General features: G+C 54.5%; 1 protein-coding gene across 1 annotated transcript; it reads right to left on the bottom strand.

The window, feature by feature from the left end:
* Window positions 1-320: 320 nt before the first annotated feature.
* Window positions 321-8,129, bottom strand: MATN1 (matrilin 1; the record flags this gene model as incomplete). The annotated part of the gene is made up of 8 exons (XM_081224953.1): window positions 321-375; window positions 1,013-1,088; window positions 1,963-2,115; window positions 2,682-3,098; window positions 3,558-3,683; window positions 4,641-4,863; window positions 5,972-6,318; window positions 8,039-8,129. The coding sequence occupies 8 exons, from the start codon at window positions 8,127-8,129 to the stop codon at window positions 321-323; spliced, it is 1,488 nt and encodes a 495-aa protein (XP_081081079.1).
* Between the last annotated feature and the right edge of the window lie 10,710 nt (window positions 8,130-18,839).

The following is an 18,839-nucleotide window of genomic DNA, read 5'->3' as shown; positions in this document are numbered from 1 at the left end:
CACACTCACCCCTGTGTTCTCACTCATGCTCTCAGATACACACCCAGCCTCAGGCGCGCGCGCACACACACACACACACACTCACACACACTCCCAAACATGCACACGCTCCCTGCACACACACTCAAACACGCACTCCCCCCAGGCTCGCAGGGTGGGAGAGGGAGAGACCCGGTGCCGCCCCAGGGCCCCACCCTTCCCAAGCCCCCCTCACTGAAATGGCAAAGCTAGACTAAACTCAGGCTCTAGGGGACACACACTGGGCTCTGTGAGCTGCACTGGGGGCAGGGAGATGGAGAGGTCATGGGGGACAGGTAGCCTTAGACGATTCTGTTCTCCAGGATGGCCAGCCGCTTACTCACAGCTTCCAGTGGACTGGGAGTTAAGGAGATGTGCAGGTTGGCCAGAGCAGGGCAGTGACGGGGTGGCACCTGCACGCAGGGGCCCCCTTCCAGGACTTTCTCTCACTTACCCCTCATAGCGTGTGTTCCCCCCAATGTCAAAACTTATCCATTCACAGCCCTCAGAATGGTGCTTTCCAAAATCAAGCAAGCAGTTACAGTGAGCCCGGAAAGCCCAGCCCTGTCCAGTTGCAGGTTTAGGCCTGCTGGGTCTCCACCTAGTCCTGCCTGAGCCAGGGGAGCTGTGAGGGGTCCAGCCCCATCTGAGTATAGTCTGGTGGGTAGTCATGTCACCGAGAGCTTGAGCAATGGAAGTCCGTGGGCACCATGTTTTCCTGAGCGTGTCCAGGACTCTGTGTGTGTCCAATCTAGAGCTTGGTTCCTGCCTTTGCTATGGCAGGGTCAGTATCAAAGCCGGGGCCAGCCTACCTGGCCAGGATCCAGCCCGTCTTCAGCAGGAGGCAGGCAAGAAGGAGCCTGCCCCGATCACACCACAAAAGGGGCACGGCTTTCTCCTCTCCCCACAGGGCCCTCCCCTCCCCTCCCCTCCCCTCCCCACCGCCCCTCCCCCTCCCCCTCCCTGCAGCAGCCTCTGCGAAAGGATATGCTTCCTGGTCAGGGCCTGCAGCAGCCCCTCCACTTTGGTCTGGAATTTCACGATGGACTCGCAGGCACACAGGTCTTCCTCTGGGGTGGACAGAAAGTAGGGAAAGAGAAAGAGGATGGTGAGCGGTTGCCTGCCAGAAAGGCAGGTGGTCACTGCCCAGGGCCAGGACTAGGGTGTCTTGGGGGAGTGTGGGGCCTAGGAGATGCGAGAAGGCAGAGAGACACGTGAAATTCTTAAGACAGAGCTCCTAGGAATGATGGAGGGGGCGACCCCTGAATGTCTTCCTGCTCCCTCAAAGCCCTGATAAAGAACTCCAATATTAGCACGCCCACGCTGGTCAGCTACTATGCATAGGACACTGTCATCAGGGGCCTCTAGGTCATCTTGGTGACCCCTCACCCCGATTCTTTGGGGTTGAAGTCATTAATCCCATTTTACAAATGAAGAACTTGAGAAGGAAAACAACTTGCCCCGTGGCCAACAGCTAGTTAGTGTGAGAACAAACATGCAAACCCAGGCGTGTCTGGCTCTGGAATCCATACTCTTTACCACTGGGAACTAGCTGGCAAGGTCACCAGGGAGGATCACGGGAGGAAGCATGGTTCAAATCCTGGCTCCTCCAGTTATTAAGTGGTTCCACCCCTCTGACCTTGGTTTTCCTATCTGTAAAATGGAGATAACAATATTCCTACCAAATAGGATTAAATGATTCATATTTGGAGAGCACTGAGAAGAGTGCCACATGTGTAAGAGCATTCAATATACAGTTGCTGGTTGTTAAAGTCTGACTGACCAGGCTTCCTCCTGATTCTGCCAACTCATGGTGCCACCCCAGCTCCCATTTTCCCCACCCACATCCAGTCCAGGATGGTTACACACACACACACACACACACACACCCCTCCCAGAGCCCCACCTGCTCCTCCCATCAACACAACTTCTGGCCTCACTCACCCACGCAGATCTTCTTCTGCAACTTCTTGCCAATCTGGTTGATGGTCTTGAAGTCAGCCGTGTAGAAATAGTGTTCTGCCACGGGCTCCGAGGCAATTTCCCTCAGCTCATCCTCCACAGCGTTGCCCACACCCACAGCAAACATCTTAAAGCCTGCCAAGAGGAACAAGATGAGCAGCAGTGGCCATGTGGACAGGCAGCCATAGCTGAGCCTCCCAGGGAATCCCCAGGCAATCAACAGCAGACACCTCCTGGTGGCAGATGCTGGAATTGCAGGTATAATAATTGAGGAAATCAACATTTGCTGAGCTTTTACCATATATCAGACTTGTATTGACTGTACTGGGAACTTTGCAATCTCATGTAATCCTCATAACCATCCATCTGGTGGTTATTATTATTCTCATTTAATAGATGATAAAACTCAGGCTTGTCCCAAAGTGGGGTTGCCTGCCAACAGTTGGTATGTTCTTGGGAACATACCAAGAAAAGTTCTAAGCCCCACCTACCAAAGGACCATCAAGCTAGCCACTTACTTTTCTGGGACCTCAGTTTTCTCATTAGTATAAAAAAGAGCTGGACAAACACCAATCCCTCCTCATTCACACTGAATCTGGGTTTAGGGCACTCATAAGAACAAACATAAGATAAACTATAGTTGAGCTGTTCCATGTGTACCCCTGGCCACTGGTGGTGTTCAGGGTCCAGACAGCACCTACCAAGGTCCTTGGCTTTCTTGGCAGCATCATTAATGTAGTCCTGGCTCCGACCATCAGTGAAGACAATGCCCACCTTCTGGGCACCAGGCCTGGCCCCACTGGACACACTGAAGGAATTGTCGATGAGGTACTTGAGGGCAGCCCCGGTCATGGTTCCCTTCTCCATGTAGGACATGTTTCTCACGGCTGCCTTGATGTCCTTCTTGGTGTGGAAGCGGCCCAGCGGGAACTCCTGGCGCACAGAGCTTGAGTACTGCACCAGCCCCACTTGGGCCAGCTTGTCTGACACATCCAGCGTGTCCACAATCTGGTTGATGAACTTCTTCACCAGCTCAAAGTTCTCTGGCCGCACGCTCTTGGATCCATCAATGAGGAAAACCAGGTCAGTAGCCGAACTGCCACCTCCACCGCTGCAGACTGGGGAGGGTAGGAAGGCAAGGGAGTGATGCCTAAGTTCATATTCATCACAGCCACTGGCTGGGCATGCACCACACCCAAGATCTGTACGGAGGATCATCCCGTTTGGTCCTCAAAACTTCCTCTGTGGAGCCTAAGTTCCTGGCCCCCATTTTACAGCATTGAAACCCGAAGCTATAAAAGCTCTTAAATCACACAGCTCAGAAGTAGTGGCACCAAGATGTGAACTCAAGACTATGTAACTCCTCCCACCATATTAAACCTACCACCCACTGTGACAGAAAGAGGGACAGCAGTGAGAAGAGAACTTCTGCCGACACCAAACTCTAGAAGGCATCTATTGCAGATTGGTTCAGAGGCCAAGTACAGAGAGGCTCAAGTGGGCTTCCTGGGGAGGGGCCGAGGCCTGGTCCCCTGCCCGCCTCCTTCCCCAGGCCTGCCTGTGTCCGGCCCACTGACCATTGCACGTCTTGCCATCACTGTTCAAGGTGAAGCCCTCGCGGCAGGCGCAGGTGTAGGAGCCCGGGGAGCTGAGGCACACCTGCTCGCAGTCATGGTCGCCTGTGGCGCACAGGTCTGACACCACTGTGGGGACAAGAGGAGACTCAGAGTCCCATCGTCACAGGGCCTCGGACATCTCGGCAAGGATGGCCCCTCAACACGCTCAGGGAAACTGAGGCCCCCCACTGGATGGGGTCCCAGACCCTCAGCCTAGGGCCAGAATCACTGCAGCAGTGCTGACATCCCCGGAGAAGGTGATATTGCTGATAATAAACTAAAACTTCCCGCTAAAAATGTATAGGCCAAAGAGGCAGGGCCTTTAATCCCCTTTGTTCACTCTTGTATTCCAAGTGTCTAGAACAACACATGCAGCAGTGAACACAGCACATAGAAGATGCTCAACAAATATTTGTTAGATACCACGTATTGAGCATTGTACTGTGCATGGAATTCTCACAGTCAGATTCATGCTCTTCCTAGGCCCGCCCCGTGCCAAAGACCCACCTCTCGTCTGCAAAAGACTCTGAACTTTCTCCTGCCCAATGCCCAGGCCCCTCAGACCCTTCCACATCGCAGAAGACTCTGGCACCCCAATACCCCACACCCCCCACACCCCCACACCCCCACACCCCCTCTACCCCCGCCCCCACACACACACACGCTCCCCACCCCCGGACCCCCGTCCAAATAGCACAGGTTTTTTAGGCCCTCCCCTTACTGGCTTCTGGCCCCTCCTTGGTCCCTGCCAGTATTCCACCACGAAAAGGACTTCTTTTTGGTATCGCCTTTCCCCAACTCCCTTAACCCCAGGCAAGGGCCAGCCCCCAGATCAGGCGGCTCTGAGCCCTGGCCCCGCCCCCGATGTTGGCTCTGTCTCAGTCCCTGCCCCGGTATAGGGCACCTCCAGACCAGGCCCCGCCCCCACGCTGCCGCTCTCAGCCGCGCCCCTTTTCTGGCCCCACCCAGACACCTGTACCCGCCCCCCCCCACCTCACTCCCCCAGCACCACTCCCAGCCTGGTCTATCCCCCGCCCCGCGCACAGCAGAAGGCCTCCTGGAACTTCTTGGACAGCTTCTCGATGACGCTGTAGCTCTCCACGTAGTCGACGTGCTCGTCCTGCGGCTCGCTGGCGATCTGCTGCAGCGTGGCCTTGTCCACGCGGCCTACGCCGATGGCGAACAGCTCGATGCCACTGGCCCGGGCCCGCGCAGACACGTCCCGCACGCTGTCCTGGGGCCTCCCGTCCGTCACCACGATGACCACCTGCGGTACACACGCGGGGCGTGTGTGAGGACCCGGCCTCCCTCCCCGCGCTGGGTGGGCCGCTTGGCCCTCCAGTAAGCCCTCAGGATGGGTGACATAAGAGGAGGTTGACCCAGAAGGGCGGAGTGGCTAGCCCAGGTCACACAGCTCGTGGGCAGCAGGTGGATCTGGCCCCTCACCAACACCAGGGTTTGGGCCTAGGGAAGAGAACCTGGATAGCGGAGGAGGCAACAGGTTTCCTCTGACTGAGAGACGAGGCTGAGCTGTTCTCTCATCATGGCCTCTGGGTGTCTCCTCCCTCGGGCATGACCGCCGGAGGGTAGAGCCTCCTCTCCCCTGTCAAACGAGGGCCTCTGACAGCCGGGCCAAACCTGCGCTCAACACTGTACAGTTCTACCCTTTGGCCACCAGAGGGAGGCAGAGGCTACGGAATGGCAGTTTTTCCTCCGGTCTGGACATTTTCTCCCGTATGCCCTGGGAAGGAGGCTGTTCCCACATTGATGCCTAAGGAATGAAGGAAGATGCTGCCTTTTCTCCCTCCATTCCCCAAGATACTACCTGCCCTTTCCTAAGAGGAAAACACTCTTCCCCTCCCCCAAGGCTCCTGTGTGCTGTACCCCAGAAAGGGCAACAGGAGGGGACCCTGGTGCTGAGCCTGGCCCTCATCACCCCCTGCCTGAGCCTGCCCTGAAGTTGGGGCCTCACAGCTCTGCTGGAGTCTGAGACTCGGCATCCAGCCCCCTTAGCTGCTTTTCTCCTTCTGACCTAGGTCTGCTTCTGATTCCTGAGTCCCCACCCCTGGCCCAGATGCCCAATCCCTTGGGTTGGGTCTTGGTGATCTGACAGGCCTGGGTTAGAAATGCAGCTCCATGAGTCACAGCTCACCTTCCTGAGCCCCTGTTCTTTCATCTGGATAAAGGGGGTGTGGTGAGGCCCCCATGAGACGATTCATGGTAAGAAGCCCGGAAGGGGCAGCGTTATTTTTAATATCATTACTCTGGGGCCCCTGGGGAGCAGCCTTGCACAGTCTCTTCCCCTTCAGAGGCCTAGGCTCCTGGCATTGAAAACCTTCACTGTCACCTGCTGCCACGTTCCCGTGAGTCCCCACCTTGCTGATGTCCGGCGAGCTGGGGCGACCGCCCTCAGCATCGCTTAAGGCCTTGGTGATGGCAAACTGGATGGCCAGGCCCGTCATGGTGCCCGTGGACAGCGGCTGGATGCGGCGCACGGCCTGCAGCAGCATGGCCTTGGAACCGTGGGCCCGCAGCGGGAACTCCTGCTTCACGGAGCTGGCGTAGTTGACCACGCCCACGCGGGTGGCATTGGGCCCCACGTCCAGTGACTCGATGACCTGGGACAGGAACACCTTCACCTTCTCAAACTCCACTGGCCGCACGCTGCGTGAGCTGTCGATGACGAACACCAGGTCTATGGGCCGGGTCCGGCAGAGGTGCCCTGGGAGGCGGTAAAGGTCAGGAGGATGGACCAGAGACACTCAAGACAAAGGATCGGAGCACCAACAGCTACTTAGGTCTGGACCTGAGGCCTCAGGCAGAGTAGACCAGACGTGAACCAGGCTGGCTGGGTCCTATCATCAGCCTGGGGACACTGGAGCAAGCAACTTGCCAGAGGTTGCTCAGCCCATGGGAAAGACAGAGGCTCAAATGGCACCCTCACCTCTCTGAGCCTCAGTTTCCTTTCTGTACAATGAGCAGGTGGTCCCTTCCTTACAGGATCCTTTGAGGACAAGCAAAAGGGCACGTAGGGTGCCAGCACAGGGCTGGGCACGCAGGGTGTTCAGGGGGCAGCAAAGGAGAAGACAGCCTTCATGTCTCAGGTTTCAGCCTAGAGTGGCTACCGCCAACAAGGGGCAGCTCTTTCCCCTGGCTGGGCAGGAGGGCCCTGAGGGTGGGCCCTTGGGTGGGCACAGCCTTGAAGGCCAACGCAGCACCTGTCAACATGGCCTCTTTCATCTGAGCATTAAAGCAAATCAGCAAAGTGGACCCAGTTTGTGTCAATCTGCCAGCTGGTGTCCAAGAGCAGGAAAAAAGGCCGGAGTTCCTAGTGGCCACCTTGGCAGCCTGACCAAGTGGGCCCCCAAGACACACCCCCAAGGAGCGATGTCTTCCCAGACAGCCTGGGTGGCAGCGCCATGTGCTGGGTGGTACACAGAGCCCGAGGGAGGTAGACAGGCTTCCGAAGCCCAGCTCAGCCACTCTGCGGCCCTGGGCAGATCATTGCACCTTTGAAGCTTCACTTTTCTCATCTGTCTGGAGGGAGGAATAGGCCTAATGCCTGATGTTATCACTGGCCTGGACCTGCAGCCTGGTGGGACTTAGTACAAAGGCCAGCCCCCTCCATCCCACACTGAGTCTGAGCCGCTCCCAAACAGGGATGCAGGAAGAAGAATCAGGAAAGGCAAGGTGTGCGGGACTGTCCCAGCCCCCAGCCACAGTTCCCTAGGCCCGGGCATCAGAGGTCCTCAAGGGACCTCAGAAATCACCTTGCAGCTGGCTCCCCAGTCTCCACTAGCTGAGGCTACAAATGGGTAAACTGAGGCCCAGAGAGGGTGAGGGAACTGGCAGTGGATCAGGAGCCCAGAGGCTGAGGCTTTGTCGCTCTGTGGTCTTAGACGGGTCCTCTCCTCTCTGGCCTCTTTTTCCCCATCTGTACAGGAGGAGTTGGGCATTCTAGGATTCTGTGTCCAAGGCTGAAACTCAGAGGGGTACAGCTCATGGGGAGGCCAATCAGGAATCTGCTGGAAGGGCTGGTGGAAGGGGGAACCCCTTCTTGGCCACCCCCAACGTCTGCACTCATTGGAGAGCTGTGAGCTCAGCCCTGGGCCTGGTGCAGCCCCAGATGTCAGCAGGCTCTCTGGGTAGCGTCTGCCCTCGGTGACCCAGAAGACCGAGGGCCCTGCAGTTTGCGTGGTCCCTGAGGAGAGCCTGGGAGCTGCAAAGCCCAGAGAGAGGCTCAGAGAACCCCACTCATGTCCCTGGAAAGAACAGACAGGGTCACCTTGCCCTAGCCCTTGTGACTTGTCACCATCTCTGTCTGCTCCTGGGTCAGCCCGCAAGCCACCCCTGCCTCCCTTCCCCTGTCCCCATCCTGGATCCCACTTAGCCTCTGTCTGTCTCGGTGCCCGGTGTCCCCCACCTCACATGGACCCCCTCACCTCTGGACGGGGGCGCAAGGCCAGGTACGCATGGGACCTGCAGCAGCAGCAGGCCGCAGAGCACGAGGCAGGGGCCACAGAGTACCCTCATGGTTCTGGCAGCGCAGGCAGTATCGGCACGGTGGTGGGGACCAGTGGGGGCCAGGTCTTATCAAGCTCGCTGCCTGCCCAGACGGCCCCCCACTGACGTGGGGCGGCCCACTTCGGGGGGGCGGGGCCGGGCTGAATGGAGGTGTGTGTGCCAGGGAGGGAAGGAGCCGCCCGGCCTGGGCTCCAGAGGCCCCTCTGACCACAAGGGCTCCTTTGCCTGCAGGAGCTGCAGCTGGAATCCAGGAAATCTCAGGTGGGTGGAGGGTGGCTCCTCCAGGGCCCAGAGCCTGCGCTGGCCCGAAGTTGCCACTCCAAGCCCAGGGAGACCTGAGTCCAACGGCCTCGCTCCCCAGCACTGCCCGCGCCCTCATCCCGCAGCGACGCTTTTCTTGCCCCTACCGTTCCAACCCCAGTCTCCCCATCGCCATGCGCTGCCTCTCCACACACGCCCTGCTCTCCAGCCGCGCCTGGATTCTGAGCTCTCCTCAAGCCTCTGTATACGCAGGACCATCTACCCATAATGCCCTTTCCTCCCGATCACTCTCTGCCTAACCATCTTGCAAGGTCCTATCGGGGCGAACATGTACCCGAGCCCCTAGTATGTGAGGGGCAGTAGGGAAGATGATTGAAAGCTCAGACTTAGGAGCCAGGTGACCTGGCTTGGCTTTGTACTGCCTGTGTGACTATAGGCAGGTTACTTCACCTCTCTGTGCCTCAGATTCCTCATCTGGAAACTGGGTTCATATAAGTCTGCTCTTCCAATCAACGCTGGAGGGGTTGATTGGAAGAGCAGACTTATAAGAACCATCTCACTGAATTCTCTTGACAACACTGTGAGGCAACCGATATTATTACTGCCACTTCCCAGGTGAGGAACTGAGAAACAGTTTTGAGGTAACTTGTCTAAAGTGCAGCTCAGTGTCAGTGCCAGGAAAGGGCCCCAAAGCGGTATTCTCAGCCACCCTGCTTGCACGGGCAAAGCTTAGTGGAGGGGCCTTCTCCATGCCCACCTCTCCCCTAGCTCCCCTGGGGTTAGGACCCCCTCCCTGTGCTTCTGTGCCTTGACCATTTCATCCATGAGTGGGTAAGTGTCTGATTGATTCAGCTCTGTGTCTGGGACTAGCCCAGGGTCTGCACAGAGGAGGCAAAAATAAGGCTTGTAAGTAAAGGAGTATAATCAGGAAGGGTCCCCACCATTGCATCTGGGTCCAGTAGTTGATGGGATAGAGCAGAGAGAGCATGGGCTTGGCCATCTGAGAGAACCACGTTCAAATTCATTTCTGCTGCTCACCAGCTGGGTGACCTGGAGCTGGTGACTTAGCCTCTCTGAGCCTCAGCTTGTTGCCATACAAGATGATAAGGGAATGGTAGCTCTTGGCTTGCCTGCCTCACTGGAACCATGTGAGGAGTCGATGAGGGATGGAAGTGGAGATTGGGAGCTGAAAGATTATCATCTTTTGGGGGGTATAATCGCTAATACTTAAGGCCTGTGACTTCACTCTGTATAAATTATACCTCAATAAAAGGAAGGGTACAGTTGCTTTTTAAAAAGTGATTGCCGGGCACAGCTGATCCAACAAATATTGTCACAATCTTCAGAGGTGATGATGATAACAATCCCTTCCACGTGTGACACGGCACAGTCACTCGCTCTATCACTCTGTCTCCTTTGTTCCCCCAACAAACCGGTGAGGTCAGCAGATCCAACTATATTGGCCCATTTGTCAGATGAGGAAACTGAGGCCCAGAGGGGTTCGTGACTTGCCTGAAGCCACCCAGCCTGTTTAGGGGCAGAGCCAAGCTTAGAAATCAGGTCTCATTCCCCTTTGCCCCTATTTAGAGAACAAGGAAGTTAAAAGCATTTCCCTCTGACTTTTCCCATTTTCGTTTCATTTTTTCACAATTCACAGCCCTCCCCAGTTCCAAAAATCAGTTGACATGGATTTCTTTTCTCCTCTGCAACTTGAAAGTCTAATTCTCTTCTCCAGAGATGCCTCAGGGTGTGGTCATTGTGACCCTTATCACTTCCCCAAATTGTGTTATGAATGTGGTGTCTGGCCCCCACCCCCACCCTTGCCCCAGAGGATGTCAGCTCCCTCCCAGCAGGGGGCTTGTCTGTCTCATCACCAGTAAACCCCCCAGACCCAGCTTGGTGCCTATCACAGGGTATCTGGTGAGCAAATAAAGAAATGAATTAAAAGAAGGAAGTAATGATGAACTGGGTCCGTTTCCATGTTAACCATCAAAGGTCAGGCTGGGGTAGGTGATGGTGACCAATGATGAGAGAGGCACAGTGCCCGCCCCCCACTCCCCTGCTGAAGGTGGACGAGCAGAACGTGAGCTGGAGTCTCCTAGCCCACCACCCTTCTCCCCAGTGGACAGAGCTGTGTCCGGAGCTCAGGGTACAAAGCCCTCTTGGCCGGGGCAGCAGCTGGGCCCGTGAAACAGCTCTTTCAGCTCTGTCTCTGAATGGCAGGTCTATGGGCTCCTCAGAGGAACAGAAGCGCCTTTTCTGTGTCACTTCGCTCATTAACAGAGCCACAGAAACATGCTACAGGTAAGTTTTCAGGAACAGAGATGGGTTCCCTCCAAAGGGGCAGCTTTAACATTCCATAGTGGGAGTGGGGGCTTGGTGGGGAGGAGACCTGGAAGTTGAGTATATACATTGAGGAAAGAAAATAAATATTTGTGTTTTTAGAATGTGAAACATTTTACCCCAGGAATCAAGATCAGGAACAGTGTGTCCGGTATTAGCCAAGGAGAAAAACCGCGTTGAGGGGCCTTCACCAAGGCTGCTCCCGAGACAGACAGGCAGCCGTGAAGGGCTCCCCCTGTTCCCTCTCCTTGTTTTCACACACCTCGGGTTTCCAGAAACTTAAAGACTTTAGTGTTTTATCCAAGAGAGAGCGTTTGTGATCCATTGAGAGGCCCCTGGGCACAGTGTGGGTCAGGAGAAAGCACACAGGACTCCCCCTCCTATGCCCCAAGCTCAGTTCATTTCCTGAAGAGCAAACCTGGGTACCTCTCGATGCAGCGCAGTCCAGGCCTGCCTGTCCCCTCATCCTTCCAAACCATCATCACCGTTTGCTGGATCCACATATACCTTTACTATTTTTTAAATTAATCTTTCTAACATTAAACCAACTCACTTTTGGACAAAAATTTCTCCTCTCTCTTATTTGAAACAACAGCCATGAAATCACTGGTTTGATGTACCGATTACATACTTATTCCAATATGCCTTTGAATAAATTGAAAACTAATTAAACTTAACTTTTTCTTCCACATATCACCGAAATTATCTTGCTTTCTGTCAGTGGTGCTCATGCCAGACATGGAGGAATCCTATGAAGTGAAAAAGTTTTGGAATCAGACAGAGCTGGGTTTGAGCCCTTGTTCCGTCACCTGCCAGCTGTGTTGACATCAGGTGAATCCCCTCACTATTGTGCTCTTCAGTTCTATGTCTATAAAGTGGGGATCTCAATGCCCATGTCAGAGGATGGTGGAGGACGAAAGGTATGGAGTGCCGCATCCATGCTTACTGCTTTCACAATGCCTTCTTGTATTAATCAGCAGAGAATAGGCCAAGTTACAGCAACAAGCAAGCCCTCGGATCACAATGGCTCGACACGAGGGTCTGTTTCTCTCCCGTGACACAGCCCAGCGCTAGACAGGCCCTCGCCAAAGCTGCCTCTACCTTGGTAGCCCATCATTTCCATATATTTTGTCTCCAGACACACAGACAAGAGACAGAAAAAAGGAGCACACATCACCTGACTCCACCTGGGGATGGAATGACTCCAGGGGTGGGATGTGGGTGTTTAGGGAGCAGGACATGCTCTATCACGCTTCCCAAGGAAAAACAGTTTCTGTTGGCCTTATATCACCTCTAGATAAAAATTCAAATTTAGCTGGACATTTAAGGTCCTACAAAATCTGTTTCTTGACACCTTTTCCAGGCCGTTGCCAGTCTCTCTCCCTCCCCCCACCATCCCCCTCTCTCCTCTGGCACAGAATGAGTCACTCCCTCCTCAGTCTTCTCTCACTGCACATTTTCATTGGCTTTTATCCCTTCTCTGCCTCACTTCCCCTCCCACTGTACTTCCTGGGACCACCTCCCAAATAAACAATCTGTACCCAAGTCCACGTCTCAGGATCTGCTTTGGGGAGAACTTAAGCTAAGTGAAGGTAAAGCTTTGGGGTCCAAGATGAGGATGCCTTTGGGGCCGTCCTGGGGGTTGGGAAGAACAGGACCCCAACAGGTGGGGAAGGGGAGGACCAGGAAGGGAGGCACCCCTACAGGACCCCCAAGGGCAGCTAGGATCTGCAGGGCACTAAGCAGAATCCTCACTCAAATGCATCTGCAAGTCACTCTCTGTTTTATACTTCCTTCAGTTACCCGCAAACAGTCGATAGTTTGGTTAAGGTGGTTCAAAAGAAAATGCAGATTCCCAGGATCCTTCCCAGACCCAGTGAATCTGTATTTCTAAGGTGCTTCTGATGTAACTAAACCACCGATCTCACCCAACCTCCCATATGAAACATAAAGTCTCTCTCTGGAAAGCTATTGTCCAGCCTATGGTGTTCGGCCCCTTGGACAGGGAGCTTGGTGTTCCCCAAAGTATTTTCCATCCGGCTCTGAGAGTGAGCCAGTCTCCCGGTATACCATGCTCAGCGACCTGAAGATCATGGCCACACCCCCACTAAGTTGATTCTTCCCTAATGAAAACGTCCTCACATCCTACAACCATCCTTTACAACACATGGATTTCAGCCCATTACCAGTGTGGTGCCAGCTCCCAGTGGCATTTCAATTTGTCTCTCCCCCTCCTAAAAATGTGAGCTCTGAATTTAATATAATGCTCTGGCTCGCAGAACAGAATATATTTTCTCTCCCAATTTCTAAGGTACCTAACTTCCCTTTGTGTTGCCTGAAATCCCTGCTGTTGTCCCCTCAGCCTCAAAACAGAGCCTCTGGAGACCTGAGAAGACCACTTGAGGTTGTGTAAACAATGGTTGGCTTACCTGTTTCATCTTTCAAAACTCTGGGTCTACACTGACCAAGACTTCAGACGTGCAGGATTGTCGGTGCTGCCGTCACTTAGACGTTGAAGGACGAAAAATAAAACTTCCTCCAAATCGGGAAGGGGTGCTACATTCTTTTTCCATTGCTACGTAACAAATGACCACAAACTTAGCAGCTTAAACACAGCACAAATATAGCCCCTCATGGTTCCTGAAGGTCAGAAGTCTGGGTTCTCTGCTCAGTGCCTCGCAAGGCTGAAATCAAGCTGTAATCGAGGCTGGGCCTTGTTCTTTTCTGGAGCTGAGGATCCTCTTTCAAGCTCACATGGTGGTTGGAAGAATTCATTTCCTTGCGGTTGTCAGACTGAACTCCCTCCCCACCTCCGCTCGCAGGCCGTTACCCAGGGACCACTCAGCAGCCAGGGGTCACCCGACAGTCCTCGTCATGTGCTCTCCCCCAAGACCTCTCACGTGTCACATCTCTCCCATGCCAAACCTCCTCTTCCTGAAGAGCCCAGTCCCTTTCAAGGGATCAACTGATCAGGTCCGTTTCACCCAGAATAATCTCCCTTTCTCAAAGTCAAGTTACCAGCTAACATAACCCAATCCCAGGAGTGACTGTCCCATCAGAGTCCCAGGCTCTGTCCACACTCGAGGGGAGAGAACTAGACAAGGTCATAGGTCGTTGGAGGCTTCTTAGAATTCTGCCCACCTGGTGGTATATATGGGCATAGAACAAGGGGAGGGAGGGAAGAGGACAGGGGATTGACAAGGAAATACAACATTTTTATAATACAAGTGAATCTACAAGACAGAAACAGACTCACAATCATAGAAAACAAACTTATAAGAAAGCATAAGAAAACAAACTTATGACCAAAGAGGAAAGGGAGGGGGCGGGGGGAGGGATTAGGAGTCTGAGATTAAAAGATACACACGACTATATATAAAATAGATAAACAACAATGATTTACCGTGTAACACAGGGAATATTAACACAATATTGTAAATCAACTCTACTTAAAAAAAAAATCTGATTCAAAAATGGACAGAGGAAGTAAATACACATTTTTTCTAAGAAGACATCCAAATGGCCCACAGATACATGAAAAGATGCTCAACATCACTATCAGAGAAATGCAAATCAAACCACAAGACATCTCCTCACACTTGTTAAAAGGGCCATCATTAAAAAGACAAGGTAGGGCTTCCCTGGTGGCGCAGTGGTTGAGAGTCCACCTGCCGACGCAGGGGACAAGGCTTCGTGCCCTGGTCCGGGAAGATCCCACATGCCACGGAGCGGCTGGGCCCGTGAGCCATGGCCACTGAGCCTGCACGTCCGGAGTCTGTGCTCCGCAACGGGAGAGGCCACAACAGTGAGAGGCCCGCGTACCGCAAAAAAAAAAAAAAAAAAACTGGATCTCAAAAAGAAAGAAAGAAATACGGCATTTTTCAGTTCAGGAAAAGTTGCTTCAGGGTCAGTGTGGGGAGGACTAGGCGCTAATTACACCGAAACTACGCCTGGTGCTTACTGAGTCTGCAGGTCCTTCCCCCTGCGGTGCCTTCAGCGATGGACGGTGCTGGGGCAGCACCCTGTGGAGTCTGACCACCTGAGAGAAAGGTCTGGCCCTGTTCTCACTCGCAGAGTGACCATGGGCCACCGAGGGATGTTACAGTGTCAAGGCTGTTCCACCCACAGCCCCCATAAGGACGCCCAAAGCCAGGAACATCTAGATCTTTCCTTCCCACACTCCCCCTACGACAACTGCCGTCACCTCTCATGGCAGAGGGGCTGGGAAGGTGCACGGTGATGTCCCTGGCAGGTCCCTGTTCCTCCCACTGTCCCACCTGAAGCCCCTTAGAACACCTTGGCTTTTCCCCAAACCCTCTGACAGGAACTCAGCTCCACCTACGTGTAAAATTTCAGCAACTTGGCCCTGGCAAGGTCAAGGCTGAAAGAACTGTGGGGTTATAAGCTGTGAGTTATCAGAGGGGAGGCTCCCAGGCTGGAGTCACCCTCTGACCTGTGGTCGCGTCTCCAGGCCTTTGCCAAGGTTGCCTCCCTGCCTGGACTGTCCCCCCAGCACGGGGAGCAGAGGAAGCTGCAAGGTCAGTGTCCTGCTTAACCACCTGGGCCGGGGAGACAGCAGCAAAACTGTTTACCAGATGGACTCTGTTTGTTTAAGGCTGCGGCTCCCTTATGCTGGCCACTCCCTGCCAAGCCCACTGCCTACTGAAACGCCCCTGTGGCTAATGAGGCCCGCTTCCTCCGGGAGTCCCAGGGGAGAGGTTGGAATGTGAGCGCCAGCTCCCAGACAGCCCAGCCAGGTGGGCAGTGGGAGCCCATCCAGGTGGGCAGTGGGAGGGGCCTGTGGCCACAGAGACCCACAGGAGCAGCTTCTCACACCCAGCGCAGGTGTTCTCACACCCCCCGGGCCCAGCTTCCTTTAACCTAGAACTTAAAACTTGAGTCTTTAAGAATTAAAACTATTTCATTGCAAATTGGAGATTTCATTGCCTGATTGGACATGAATCCCTGGTCTCCCCAAAGTCAGCAGAGACCTCACAAAATGGAGAACTTGTCCGTAAATCCAGGACAAGGCTTCTTCATCCGCCATGTGGGTATACTCATCCCCACTACCCGTGGGCTGTTGCAGTGTAGCTGCGCTGTCCTTCAGATTTATGGCCCCTTCAGGCCACAGCCTCTGTGTATGTGAACCATTCTCTCTCATGGGCCGTCAGACCTCACACATGCTGTCTTGGTCTCAGTCCCTACAAGCAGTCAGGCGGGCTGGAAGACAGAGGCTGGACAGGGCAAGGAGACGTGCACTTTCACGTGAGGGCACGTCCTGGGAGGCCATGGGCCAGTATCACGTCCTGCTGATGGGTTAACGCCTCCGTGAACCCAACCACTTGGTGACCCTCCATCCACATGACATCCCACCCATGTGTCCACAGACGGCACTCACATCTCAACCTCCCTCCTTCCTCACTCTCCTGACTCCAGACCTACAGACACAGCTGCCTCCTGAGTAACTCCAATCATGTGGTCCCCAGGGTAGCTCAAATGCAAGCTCAGTGCATCTTCTTTTGTCCCCCGTCCTATATCCTCAGCTCAGAGCTGGGACCACCATCCCAAAGACTCTCCAAACCTGGGCACCAGTCTCGTGAACCTCCTCTTCCTCACTTCTGCCCTGCAGACCCTGCTTCCCAAATTCCTTGTGAATCTACCCAGCCCCATGGCCACTGCCTGAGTTTGTGCCCCCAACATACCTCACCTGGACCACTTCCCCCGTCACCTTCTGTCCGGGTCCTGCACCCACAACGGATGCCTCCTCTACCGCAAGCAACGTAGGGCTCTAGAGCCAGGGCTGTGCTCGGTGCCGGGACATTCCATGATGATTATGCCTCAGTCCCCATCTTCAAGGGGCTCTTCAAGTTTTGGAATCATGTCATCACTCTGCTCACCCTGCAAGGTGCCTGAGGTGGGCCAGGAAGGAGCAGAGGGAGAAGCTCGGGCTCCGTCAGACCTGTCGGAGTCAAAGCCCAGCTCTGCCCCTTAACCAATGGGGACACTGAGCAAGTGGCTTGCCCGCCCTGAGCCCCAGGAATCATCCTTGCATGGCACCTGCGTGTGGGGCAGGTGGGAGAGTCACAGAGATGACACACTGAAGTGCCCACTCAGTGACTGTTCCTGCTACCATCACAGCCTTGAGAAACTGGGGTGCACCCTCCCGCTCAGCTACAAGGGCTTGATTTTGTCGACTCTCCTTCCCTCCAAGAGACAGCCTGTCCGGGCGGCGCTCACCTGCCTGGCCTGCACGAATTCCCTCTTTCCTAGGGCCAGCTCCTTTCCAGGCGTCTGGTTCAAACAGGCCCTCTCAGTGGGTCCAACCAGCCCAGTCAAAGGACCCCTACATGGGGCTTCCCTGGTGGCGCAGTGGTTGAGAGTCCGCCTGCCGATGCAGGGGATGTGGGTTCGTGCCCCGGTCCGGGAGGATCCCACATGCCGCGGAGCGGCTGGGCCCGTGAGCCATGGCCGCTGAGCCTGCGCGTCCGGAGCCTGTGCTCCGCGGCGGGAGGGGCCGCAGCGGTGAGAGGCCCGTGTACCACAAAAAAAATAAAAATTAAAAAAAAAGGACCCCTGCATGAGCCTCAAATGGGGCATTGATAGGGCCGCAGTGAGGGCTGCCCAGCGATGGTGGGCTGCCTTGGCTTGGCCCGGGCCACGTGACTTCCCCAAACACAGCTATTTCCTGTTCCTCGGGCCAGCCCCCACCCAGCCGCCTGGCCACAGGGCACAATTCCACTATACACCTCAGCCCGTTCTTTGGCTTCGAGCCAGGGTTGGGGTGGGAATGAGGATGGGGGTATCACCTCAGCTGGTCTTCAGGACACACGGCCATGGCCCCTTGGCATCCATGGCCCCTTGGCATCTTCTTGATGAGGATGCAAGGCTGGAGGAAAGGCTAGTCCCCTCTTCCTGTGACCTCTGCCCCCAATCCCCATTTGATGGGGGCTTCTGGGGGGGGCCTCTTCATATGGATCTTCACAAGAAGCAAGAACTCACACAGACTGTGGCCCCAGCCCTTTTAGCCTCCACTTAAAGTAGAATGAAAAGGCACTTAGTCTAACCCCTGACTGCTGTGTGGCCTCAGGAAAATCACTTGATGTCTCTGGGCCTCAATTACCTCATGTGTGAAAGGGAGGTCGCCGTCCATCTCTATTAGAGCCTCACTTTATCAGTTGTTTGGGGATCTGATAAAGAGCAGATAAAACCCATGAAGAAATCTGCTGTCCCCAAGAAAAGCTGACAACTCCAGAAGGTTGACAATTCCTCTCAAATCCGCTTCTCTCCTTCTCCACAGGAGGACTTCACCAGCCTTCTTATGGGTCCCTGACTTTGGTCTCTTCCTTTCTAAAGCCCAAGCCCGATCCTGTAACTCCCCTGCCCAAAAACCCTCAAAGACTCCCCCTGTCCCAGGATGAGCCCACGCTCCTGGACACAGCATTCAAGGCTCTGTTAGGTCTCATTTGGTACTGGGGATGGAGCCCAACTCAGACTGCCTCATGCTCTCTGCCAGCTTCACTCTCAGGCAGCTCAGCCCGGGAGGAAGAAGGCAAGAGGTGGAGAAAGAGAGAAAGAGATGACTGAAGAATTTGATTCCTGGGTCCAACCACGCCTGACCAGATTCCCTGGATTTTTCATTTATGTGAGCCAAGAAACATCACGACCACCCTTTTGTTGTTGTCGTCATTGTTTTCAATAAACTTGGTTCACTAAGGTTCCTGTTACTTGCAAGCATCTCCTTCCTGTAAATGCCCTTCTTGGTTGAAGTTAGCCAGGGTGGGCTTGCAGCCAAAGAACCCTGATGTACACAAAGGCTCTTTGTGATCCAGGCCCCCAGACCCTGGCAGCCTCCTCTCCCTCCACTCCCCACTTGCAGCCACACTAGGCTACCTCTCCAGCTCTTCTCCCCACCTCCACAAGGCTTCCCACATCCTGCCACTTCAGCCCAAAGCATCCTCCCCCAGTTTGCTCACTGCCGCCCCTTCATCCTTCAAACTCACCTCGGTGAAACCTCCTCCAAGAAGCCTCCTCTGGCTGTCCTAGGTCCCTCAGACTTTCCCCATGACGGTGTTATAATCATTACAGGCTATCATAATCATTTACATATCTGTCTTC

Source organism: Mesoplodon bidens (genome assembly GCF_964165515.1).
Source record: "Mesoplodon bidens genome assembly, chromosome: 2".
Taxonomy (NCBI): domain Eukaryota; kingdom Metazoa; phylum Chordata; class Mammalia; order Artiodactyla; family Ziphiidae; genus Mesoplodon; species Mesoplodon bidens.
This window is presented reverse-complemented; position numbering and strand designations above follow the sequence as displayed.